General features: G+C 45.3%; 1 protein-coding gene across 1 annotated transcript in view; it reads right to left on the bottom strand.

Moving 5' to 3' along the window:
* LOC138961595 (sine oculis-binding protein homolog) overlaps nucleotides 1–2045 on the bottom strand; it is a 135698-nt gene extending 133653 nt beyond the window's left edge. Inside the window, exon 1 of the mRNA XM_070333253.1 lies at nucleotides 43–2045. Within this exon, the coding sequence (XP_070189354.1) occupies nucleotides 43–183 (141 nt within the window). The 5' untranslated portion in view covers nucleotides 184–2045. The remainder of the gene's footprint in view (nucleotides 1–42) is intronic.
* Nucleotides 2046–12276: the final 10231 nt, after the last annotated feature.

The following is a 12276-nucleotide window of genomic DNA, read 5'->3' as shown; positions in this document are numbered from 1 at the left end:
CACACACACACACACACACACACACACACACACACCACTGACCTTGATATCATCTTTGGGTTCCTGTTTGATGCGCAATGCCATGGGTTGTGTTGGGACACTGCTGGCTCGCTTCCCTTCACTTGCGCTGGGGGGCGGCGCTTCCTCTCTCCCTCCCCCTCCCTGGCTCTCCGTCGCCTCCATGCTTCAGCGAACGCGAGACACGCCTCTTTCCGGTACGTCCACGTGGAGTCACTCAGCCGTGAATGGAGCCTGAGCCGCTAAGTCAGTGACCGTGTCGGGTCCTACGTGTTGTAATGTCCCTTGATTCTCGAAGACGGTGTGCTGGCATCCAAGACAACGCATTTGAACTTAACCCACGTTACAATGTTGTCAACCGCTTGTGAGAAACAAACCACGTTACAAAGTTGTCAACCGCTCGTAAGATACAAACCACGTCACAATGTTGTCAACCGCTCGTAAGAAACAAACCACGTTACAGTGTTGTCAACCGCTCGTAAGAAACAAACCACGTTACAATGTTGTCAACCGCTCGTAAGAAACAAACCACGTTACAGTGTTGTCAACCGCTCGTAAGAAACAAACCACGTTACAATGTTGTCAACTGCTTGTGAGAAACAAACCACGTTACAATTTTGTCAACCGCTCGTAAGAAACAAACCACGTAACAATGTTGTCAACTGCCCGCTTAGCATCGGGGGAGTTACTGTGACAGGCGGAGTGGGTGTGGAGGGGACGAAGTTTGGTGTCTGTGTTTCCATCACCTCACGCGGACTTCCCTCGCTACTCCAACAGCTGGCAGACACTCACACTCACATAATTCCCAGTCAGCGATGAAATCCGGAGTGTGGACAGTAGCAGAGGTGACAGTCGCGACAGTCGCGACAAGATCGGTGTCCGTCTCGGTGTCCCTGACCACTGACGGATGATCCAAGTTTCGTCGCTGTCAGCAATGACTCAATCCGTCCTCTTCACTGCGGCCTGCTCGCCGTGTCCGGGCACGGTGGACGTTGGTCAACCCTTACCTGAGGTCACCCCTGCACGTGACTTGCCTTCACGCCGTGCCTACAGGTCAGGTCAGGTCAGCAACAAGAGCCGGACGCCACGAGCAGTGTTGTGTGGAATCAGTCAGCGTGACGGCTGTGGGCGCCGAGCAACAGGTGGTCAGTATTCAGCTGCTCCACCCAGAGCCACGGGGACACTGAGGGCGTGCTGGTCAGTCCGAGAAGGGTCAGAACTGTGTGGTCAATGCACGGTGCACCACTGATGTGGGGTCAGAAAAAGGTCTGTGGTCAGTTGTGCCAGAGCGGCGGGAGGCTGGATGCAGCACAGAGGTATTATGGTGTGTGTGTGTTCTGCACAGAGCAGTAAGGTCAGCACGGACCGCCCCACACACACACAGACAGGAGGGAGGCAGGCAGCGGTCAGTTTACACACACCTTCGACAAAGATCTTTGCCTTCACCACCAATACCGACTGAAAAGGAGAAAGGCCCGACACACACGCGATGAAGAAGCGCGGTTCACACGGACACAACTTATTAATGGACCAGGAGACTGTAAACACGAGTACTAGCGATAACTTTTATTCAGCCACTACACTCATCGGCCCACACAGCGATGGGTAGGCAGTGTGGTGTGGTGTGGTGCACGGCACAACATAACGCAACACAACACGATCATCGTGCTTCAGTGAAGGCACAATCTCTACACTATGGGCTCTCCAGTAAGCTACGTTTCCCCAAGAACTGTGTGTGTAGCGGCGGTCCCGTGAAGAGGAGCAGCGCGACTGACTGGGCCGGTGCAGTGCTATCCATCCGGTGCTGGTCGTGCAGTGTCTACCTGCGCTGTGAAGATCGCTGCGCTCGCTGACTGCTGCTGACGGCTTCCTATTGCCGCACGGCACGGCACTACTATACGGCACGGCGTAGCAGCAAGGCAGGAGGAAGGCGGCAGGAGCCGAGCGCACGGCACTCGGGACGTAACGTACGGCAGGCAGAGACCTCAGTGTCAGAGACGAGACTGCAGGCGACACACAGTGCGGAACACAGCGATTTGCAAGGTGGTGCAGGGGAGGCAACTATTTCACTGTGCCCTGCACAGACTCCTCTTGGCACGTTGGTGACACTGGTCACAAGTCTGTCTGTCTGTCTGTCTTTGTCTCTGTCTGTCTGTCTCTCTCTGTCTCTCTGTCTTTCTCTCTGTCTGTCTGTCTGTCTCTCTCTCTCTCTCTCTCTCTCTCTCTCTCTCTCTCTCTCTCCCCGACGTCTCCGACCTTGCCGTTGCAGACGAGGCTTTAATTGAGTGCAGGTTTAAATATATTACACCCATGGCGATCTTAACAAGTAGAGAACGCTATGATTACACCCCATTATTAATAAGCAAAGCAAAGTTCAGCGGACAGATTGTTGAAGGTATGGCTCCGCGTGATTGTTTTTTTTAATTTTTTTTTAAGGCAAACAATATGAAATATAAATCAAGTTTAGCATATTCTGGCAGCGTCCCTTGGAACTTTCTTCCAGAATTTGTTGGAGTGCCCATGAGTCTCAATGCATTTAAAAGGCACTTGTCATCGTATTCAATGTTACATTACAAACAATCCGGGTGATAAAAGACTTCGTTACAGATCCAGCATTGTACGCTAAGTTTTTGCTTAGTGCTTGGGTTCTTGGTGTTATGTCTCGGTTAAATGTATGCTTTGTATGCTTGTTGATTTGTGCTAGTTTATTCTGTAATGAATTTGTAAAGCGCCTGGAGCCAATTGATGGGACTCGCGCAATAGAAAAGTTATTTATTATTATCTATTATTATTAGAAACACTAGGTTTCATGATACAAAACTTCAAGTTCTGAGAACGCATTTCCCCAAGAGCCGGCTTAAATGTTTTCAGTAATTTACCAAATGTGTACATCTATAAGGTTTGATGGTTGTGTAAAAACCATGGTATTCTTGTGTACATATTTCTATGATTTTGTTTTGTTGTTGTTGTTGTGTGTGTGCTATGTCTGTGTATACTTAGGCCAAAAAAAAATAGTCTGTTTACGGTAACCCGACCGACCCTATTTTTTTGGCATTTGGGGGGAAAAAAAAATCTTGTTTTTTTGCAAAATAACGTAAAAATATGGTTTTTTTGGGAAAAAAAAAAAATCCCGACCTACCGACCCTATTTTTTGGGCCTATGTTACCGTAAACAGACCTATTTTTTTTTGGCCTTATGTGATTTAGACGTGGCAGTCCATCTCCGGGCTAGGGTTGGTTGAAAAAAAGCTCGTGTTGAACAAAGATTTTTCTTATCTTATCTTATCTTATCTTATCTTATTTAAGTTTTTTTTTTATTATCTATCTCATCTGATCTGATCTGATCCTATCTTAATCCTTATATTCTTTTCTTTTTTTTCTTCATCGGAATGAGCATAATTAATATGTGTATGTTGAAAAAATTTGCATTTCTTTAACATTTGTTTTCCATTTGTTTCCTCCATGTAACTTCTTGAATACATTCTTTACCTTGCCTTGCCTTGGAGAGTCCCGGCCGCCGCCTCCACGGAGACTGCACGGCTGCGATCTGCTGTGAGACTGGTCAACCCTGGCACTGTCCGTGTGTCTTGGTCTCACCATACGTTCACTGAGACTGGTCAACCCTGGCACTGTCCGTGTGTCTTGGTCTCACCATACGTTCACTGAGACTGGTCAACCCTGGCACTGTCCGTGTGTCTTGGTCTCACCATACGTTCACTGAGACTGGTCAACCCTGGCACTGTCCGTGTGTCTTGGTCTCACCATACGTTCACTGAGACTGGTCAACCCTGGCACTGTCCGTGTGTCTTGGTCTCACCGTACGTTCACTTCAATGTAATGAACATATTTTGTGAATTTGAGGGTTGAGTGAGTCTTCAATGAAGTCAGTGCCGTTGTCACGAACTGAAAACTCTGCCTGAACAATCCTTCTCATTGCGGTCAATGCGCATGCGCTAACATGGGGAGATTCTCTCCCTGACAGGATGCCTTGAGTTTCCTTGCCTGAAACCGATTTTTTTTCCCAACATATTTAGAGCTTTTTGTAATGTATTAGGCCTATTGATATAAGCAGATTCGCGATCCGGTCGATAATGAATTTTCATGGTGTTTTGTAATTTTTAAATTACAAAGGAATTGATATGTAAGACAGTTTCAAGCGAGCTATGTTTCGCGGCTGTATTAACTGTGCAAACAACTCTAAATATGGCAAAAGTGTCACGTGATAATCAACCGTTTGGTTTCGGCGCTCACTGGAGCAGACGATTTTTTTTCTGTAACCAGTTGACATTGATGAAACCATATATTACGGTCTCCTTCCGGCAGCAGTCCCAAAATTTCGACTTGTTTTGACCTTAGAACGATGTCTTTATCATAACTGTGAAGAACAGAACGGAGATCACTGTCGAAGTCGGCCAATCTGCAATCATTTTCGTCTCGCGAACACTGATCACTCAAATTTAGATCAGTGCTCGCGAAAAACATATGGGAGATAACTCTGTATTCGTGTTTTGATAGATTCGCGTAGGACTGTAGCGTCCGGTCAGAGAGATAACTGGCGATAGCCGTTGAGCGATCGGACTGATCAGAATCAGTGGTCGTGAACAACCTAACCCTAACCCTTACCCTTACCCTTACCCTAATCCTAACCCTAACCCTAATCCTAACCCAAACCCGAATCCTAACCCATGCGCGGTTCGTTAGGTCAAAGGGTCGCATTTTTTTAAGTCCAAGATTGGCGCATGTGCATTAACCGCAATGAGAAGGATTGTTCAGCAGAGGTTTCAGTTCGTGACACCGTGCCAATGCTTTGCACTGCAAGGGAAATAACCACGTCAGAGGCGACGTTACCTCTGCACCACTGTGTGTCGCTCGGTGCTCGTCCCTACTCCCTCTGTGGCTTTGACTGTGTGACTGTGTGCAGGGAGAACATTCAAGACCCAAGCAGCCTCAGTCTGAAAAACCTGAAGGGGACTCTGTACAGGGAAGGGTCAGGGAGGCGCCCCTGACGGTAACAAAATAATACATTTCAATGGTAATGTTTTGGGTCTATCCTCGTGTCTGGAAACAAATTGTCTCCACTTGAAATTGAAACCAAATACTGATGAGACTGACGAGGCACATCAGTCAGCCAGGGGAGGGGGGGGGGGGGGTCCGGAACCCAGGACCCCCCCCCCCCCCCCAGGTCCGGCCCTGCGGGTAACGACCATGAGGAGCCTCGGCGGGACACCGCGGGGTCACTTTACTACTGATGCTTTTGTGTCTGAAACTAGCAGAGCAATCCCGACTGATGTCAGTGCCTGTCCGTGTTTGTCTGCCGTTCGTGTGTTTGGCTGTCTGTGTGTGTCTGTGTGTGTGTGTGTGTATGTGCGTATTATTCAGTGTTGCTTTATTGAAGTTCTCTCTGTCCAGGCCTCATGTCACAGTGTTGCACGCACCAGTCACCGAGACAAGCTGTTTGGCTGACCGAGACCCACAGAGGGAGATAGATGTACGTGACGTCATTGCGACCTCTTAGTCAGTCCCAGTCGGCGCACAACGCAGCGCTCCCTGGCTATATTGCTTTGAACCGTTTACCGTACAGAGTGTAGTATTAGTGGATCGTCTTCACGCCGACGGCAGCGGACACAGGGTACTGAATGAAAAGAGATTCCTGGCCACATGATTATGTCCCCTCGCTGACCACCAGATCAGCGGCTGATGTGTCCCCCGCGTCTCTTGGTCAGGAAATGGAAAAGATGGGCTGAGGACTTGAGTGCGGTCAACTTGCTGCTGGTCATCTGCGGCCAGCAAACTTGACGGTGTCCGTGTCGCAGTTAATGCCTTTTCTTCCTGGCTGTCCGATCCTTTATTATTGTCTATGTTTCTTGTTAACCGCAACGTGATACCTTCTTTTGTCCATCCTATTAGTATGTGGTGGAAAGAATAGCGGATTGGTCACGTTAACATGGTAATTACTTGCCCTTGTTCTTTTCCCATTCTCGGAATGGCTTGGAAGGAACGTACTCTAAGATAGGTTTAGTTTTGCATTTCATGATGCGTATGTGTGTACTCTGTCGTGTGTGTGTGTGTGTGGGGGGGGGGGGGGGGGCGGGAGCCAGTGAGTATGTGTGTGTGTGTTCCCACACACTGACATGACCTAGCCTCCCTGTTACAAGGAAAAGCACTATCAATGTAGGTATGCTGAAAGCACACAAAAAAGAAAGAACTTCACTGGCTTCCTGTATCTGAACGTATTAGGTATAAAGCTGCCTGCTTCTGCTACAATATCATCTCTGAATCGGCACCTGCCTATCTTTCTGAACTGGTCTCTCTCTACACTCCCTCTCGCACCCTTCGTTCTTCTGATGATGCTCGACTTCTCTGTCAAGGTCGCTTTAAACGCAAGGCTCATGGCTTCCGCACGTTTTCGTATTATGGACCTCAGTTATGGAATTCACTCCCCTTTCAATTACGTCACTCTCCATCCATTTCATCTTTTAAGTCCAATTTGAAAACTCACTTGTTCCAACAACACTACGGATAGTTCCTTAGTATAGAGTCTGGGGATGTGAGATGTGCATGATGTGTTGTTTGAATCTGACAGTGATTGTATGATTTTTGTATACATGTATTGTTGTCCCGCGCTTTGAACTTTTGATAAGGCGCTTTATAAATGCCCGTTTGTTTGTTTATTTATTTGTTGCTTAACGTCCAGCCGACTACGCAGAGCCATATCAGGACGAGGAAGGGGGGGATGAAGGGGGCCACTTGTCAAGCGATTCCTGTTTACAAATGCACTAACCCATTACTTGTGTCCCAGCAGGCTTTAGTAAAACTAAATTAATACCTACTGGAAGATTACCAGTTTCCAGTATGTTAAAATAGGCTTAACCTATCTACTGCTGGACTTACATCAGAACACTAACAGATTAAACTATACATGAATCGCGAGACAAGCGGCAAGAGAAGAGATTTTTGGAAAAAATACAGGTGAATGAGCAAGAAGGCAGAAAAAAGAAAAGAATTCATGAAGAAAAAGAGAGCATGACAGGAAAGAGGAACCAAAAATCTACCTAACAGCAAACTAGAAAGCTCCTGCGGTTCCAAAAACAGGAGGGGCTTTTAATTTCATAACCGCAGTGCCCCACTGCGGGATATAAATGCCCGTTATTATTATTATTATTATTAAATCTGATGCACTGGCCACGTACCTTGCTTGTATGTTTATATACAACTGTTTCTATTGACCAACATTTCTTTCATCGTTCTTGTTATATTTCCTCTAATTTATGTGCAGAAGGAACAGTGGTCCTATTTGCTTGTCAGTTATACTCCAACAGTTTACTGTCTTAAGTGCACCCGAACACACACACATTCACACAAACGACAGGCATGGGAATTGTCCGCGAAATCGCGGATTTCCGTGGAAAGGAAATTACGTGTCAGCGAAAATAAAAAATTGTCTGCAGCCATCCATTATTTGCTTACACAAGAACTATCAAAATATTGGCCTTGAGTGATCGACCAGAAGAAAATATTGGTCTAAATTGCTAAAATTCGTTTTCCTTCCAAGGGGCTTCGCACCCCTGGTCCTCCCCAACAGGGCTCTGCCCCTGTACCCCGTTGGGGCCCAGGCAGCCCCTGGACCTTGTCCTATTTTCAGAGTTTTTTCGATTTTGGAATTCCCATGCCTGAAACGTCCCCACACACTATAGTGGAACCCCCTTTTTAGACCCCCAGTAACAGACTCCACCCCCTTTTAGACCACAAGTAACAGATTCCACCCCCTTTTAGACCCCCAGTAACAGATTCCACCCCCTTTTAGACCCCCAGTAACAGATTCCACCCCCTTTTAGACCACAAGTAACAGATTCCACCCCCTTTTTAGACCCCCAGTAACAGATTCCACCCCCTTTTTAGACCCCCAGTAACAGATTCAACCCCCTTTTTAGACCCCCAGTAACAGATTCCACCCCCTTTTAGACCCCCAGTAACAGATTCCACCCCCTTTTTAGACCCCCAGTAACAGACTCCACCCCCTTTTAGACCACAAGTAACAGATTCCACCCCCTTTTAGACCACAAGTAACAGATTCCACCCCCTTTTTAGACCCCCAGTAACAGATTCCACCCCCTTTTTAGACCCCCAGTAACAGATTCCACCCCCTTTTTAGACCCCCAGTAACAGATTCCACCCCCTTTTTAGACCCCCAGTAACAGATTCCACCCCCTTTTTAGACCCCCAGTAACAGATTCCACCCCCTTTTTAGACCCCCAGTAACAGATTCCACCCCCTTTTAAATTTAACACATGGGGGTACCTATAAATCACCACTGCCCTACATAAAACAATTGTTCTCTCTCCTTCACAAAACATAAATCGACTCAACAGGTACTTTGTTGTCAGAAGAGTATTTATTTTCCTTTTTTTCGTCCGTCATGACATCATTACAAAACAAAATCACAAATAATTAACTGTTTTATTTGGTAGTACATGGTGTAGAATATTGTACATCAACACACAAACAATTATGTTTTTTTCCATCTACAGGCTTTTTACTTTTTTTTTTCATTTGCTGAACATTTTATAACTTTAAAGAAAAGCCAGAAAAAAATAAAGAAAAACAAAAACAAAAATGAATCAAAACCCAAAAACTTGTCTTGCAAAATGCAGAGTAGCCCACTTTCCAGGCAGAATCCAATCTGCAGTCAGTCACCCAGTCACACGCATTCATCCATCTTCCTGTACCCCACAGATCGCACATCACTTGCCACGTCAAGTGTCTATGTACATCAACACCAATAGCCTGTGGAGTAACACATCACAATGTTGCAGTACATTAAAACAGAGGCCAGGATCAAAATGGTGTGTGTGTGTGTGTGTGTGTGTGTGTGTGTGTGTGTGTGTGTGTGAGAATCAAGATGGTAAGGGTGTGTGTGTGTGTGTGTGAGAATCAAGATGGTAAGTGTGTGTGTGTGTGTGTGAGAGAGAGCGAAAGAGACATACAAGAGACAGTGACAAAAGGTCAGGTGTCATGTCTACTGTCCCGAATGACACACGATTGCTGACATTTCACCATTGCCAAAAGAATAAACAAATAAGAAATAGGTAGAAAATGAATGTGAAAACTGACTTTGATTGTTGATCAGTATTTTCTATACCACTAACAAATAATCTACTTACACATAGCTGTTTGGCAAATGTATGTTGCATGGGACACACTGACATGAAAGTGGAAGATGTTGTTCCCTCTAGAGAAACTACATATCAAGTTACACTTTTTGTGCTCTTCCATTCCAGTTGGCAATCAATTGTTAACGCATGTTATTAGAAAAAATAGAACGAAAACAGATTAGATAGAATGAAAAATGTACTGGTGATGTCATTTGGGACATACTGACATGAAAACGTCACCTTTTGTCATTGTCTCACAAGCAAACATAAGCAAATGATCAGTTCATATCAAGCAGGAAAGAGAGCAGAAAGCGATCACTGATGAAGTTTATGCAACTTTTGTGCTCCAACTAACCAACTCTCCTTAATCCAATTAAACAATTGACTCTGTTAGCATTCAGACAAAAAGATCACAGTTAATCATCTGTGTGTTACATTTGCGTAATATTCTCCATTTATTAAACCAGGCATGGTACTGAAGGAATGGCAGTTTCAGCTGAAATAAAGCCGGGGGTCCAGGGGGCCTGAGCGGCCCCCTGGCAGGGTCAAGGGGCGCTGCCCCTTGTGGGGGTCAGGGGGCAAGGCCCCCTGAAGCTGACGACTTTTTACTAATTCAAATGTGTTTAGTGCCCTCTCCTTGAAGCTGAGAGGGATATAAGTGAAAGATAACAAGGCTTGAGTAAGAAAAAATAATAATCTCAAGTCAATCAGCAGATGGTTTTTTTTGTTTTGTTTTTTTTTTAATTTTTTTTTTCCTTTTCCGGATTTTCGTTTTCGGCGGATTTCCGCCGATCGGCGGAAGAGTACCATGCCTGTAAACAATTGACTCTGTTAGCATTCAAACACATAGATCATAATCAGGTAAGCCCAATGGATTTTCCGACAGACAAAAGCTACAGATGTATGATGATAAATGCCTCCTTTACTTTGGAAGGGAAGCAGTTTATGAACAAGAAGCTTTTTGCACCTTCTTTCTCCCCAGGCCACGAGGCGTCCCCACAGGGAGGGGTGGCCAGTACAGAGGAACCCCCCTTTTAAGACTCCCGCCTTTTTAAGACCTTGTTTTCTCAGACTTTCTGTTCATAACCTCTGTAAAATTACCCCCATTTTAAGACTCCCTCCCTTTTAAGACCTTGTTTTCTCAGACTTTCTGTTCATAACCTCTGTAAAATTACCCCCATTTTAAGACTCCCACCTTTTTAAGACTCAATTTTCTCAGATTTGTGGTCTTAAAAGGGGGGTTCCACTGTATACACAAGATACTGCCCTCTCAACATCTTAAAATGCAATAAGTTACATAAATATACAATTACGGTTTTCCACTATTTATGAACTACTGTATGTACGTACTACTCATGATGAGAACAAGCGTTCATCAGCTATCACATGGTTAGGACAAACCTGATTTTTCCAAAGTATCACCTCTCTCACCACAACACCTGAAGGCTGACGTGCACGAAGCGAAACCAAGTCCCACCTAAATGGGTGGTACGCAGATGAGGGGTTTGATCGGTTGAGATTTATTGTGATTTGGTTTAAACAAGACTTTATTCAATTTTTATCATGACATAAACAACATATGGCATTTAGGATTTCTTACTCAAGCATAGTGCTGATTTTAAGCAATCCTAGTGTAAGCACAACAGTGGTAAGCATCATGGCGGACTTAATAGAAATACTCATTTCAGAAAACTACAACTGTTGTGCTTTAAACCTATCAGATCCCTGGCTTGTTACAACCGAGTTGGGTGTGACCCAGTTTCTCTTCATGCACCTCAGCTTGATCACTTAACACTAGAGAAAGAGGCCCCAACAGGGACACATGCACACTTGTCAATGTTCAGCCCTTTCTCAACCATTCTCAGCTTGAACATTTGACTCCTTGCACTCAAACACACACAAAAAAAAAAAAAAATAAAATAAAATATATAAAAAACAAGAGGCGAAGCCATCAAGGCTCACGTAAGAAATCGACAAACAGTAACACAAACCAGGGGCGGACGAGGGGGGGGTTTCTGGGGTTTCCGGAAACCCCCCCCCCAGCCAAAAAATAAAAATATTTTTGTGTGTTTTTTTGGGTTGAGTTTCAATTTTGTGGGTATTAATCAGTGACAAAATCTGCTGCCTGGAACTGGTAATGATCATCCTCAGAATGCACCAGCTTGCACCATTTTGCATCCTTTTTTTCAAAATTTTCCGGGGGGGCATGCCCCCGGACCCCCCTAGCAAGCTAGGCGCTTCGCGCCGTCGGCTCGGCGCTTCGCGCCTTCACACCCATATCTTCACAATATACTTTTGGAAACCCCCCCCATAAAATGAACTGATCCGCCCCTGCAAACTCAATCACACAAACACACACACACACACACACACACACACACACACACACACACACAGAAAGAGCATAGGTGAAACTGTGCAAGAAAGCGAGACACTAGATCTAGATCTGTCTGTCTGCATGTAGCCTACTTACAAGGACACGACTGCCAACTAGTCTCGGCGCGCTCAAAATAATAATGACCGAGACTGTCAGTACTTCATTCGCGTGACGTCTAACCCTCTTACGTCATAATGTGACGTCAGTGTAATGTGACGTCTTCAAATGTTAGAGTTTCTACCACAGACATACACACGCACAGACGCACGCACGCACGCACGCACAGACAGACAAAGTTACGATCGCATAGGCTACACTTACGTGAGCAAAAAAACCACCTTGTCTCCCATTAAGCTCAAACCGGACTAACATTTTGATTGGCGAGGGTAGCTTGGCCCCTGTGTCATGCCAAGAGACCAAACCATCCCAGTAAAGCCTCAGAACACAGAAACCACCACTAAAGACATCAAGGGTATCAACACATGCTCATCATCAAAACTGAAAAAAAGAAAAAAAGAAAGAAACCAGAATCTAATAAAACCATTCAAACAAACACACATGCACAGTACAGTTTCACTCTCAATCAATGTCTGCCCTGAGAGGCAGTTCCAAACACAGGCAGTAAAGACAGAGTTGACAGAATATCCCTCAACCAGACGTGATTAAAACAAAGAGACAGTTGAACCCGTATCTACACAAGTCAACACATTCAGGCGTGATAAAAACAAAG

The sequence above is a fragment of the Littorina saxatilis genome, linkage group LG3, assembly GCF_037325665.1.
Source record: "Littorina saxatilis isolate snail1 linkage group LG3, US_GU_Lsax_2.0, whole genome shotgun sequence".
Lineage (NCBI taxonomy): Eukaryota > Metazoa > Mollusca > Gastropoda > Littorinimorpha > Littorinidae > Littorina > Littorina saxatilis.
This window is presented reverse-complemented; position numbering and strand designations above follow the sequence as displayed.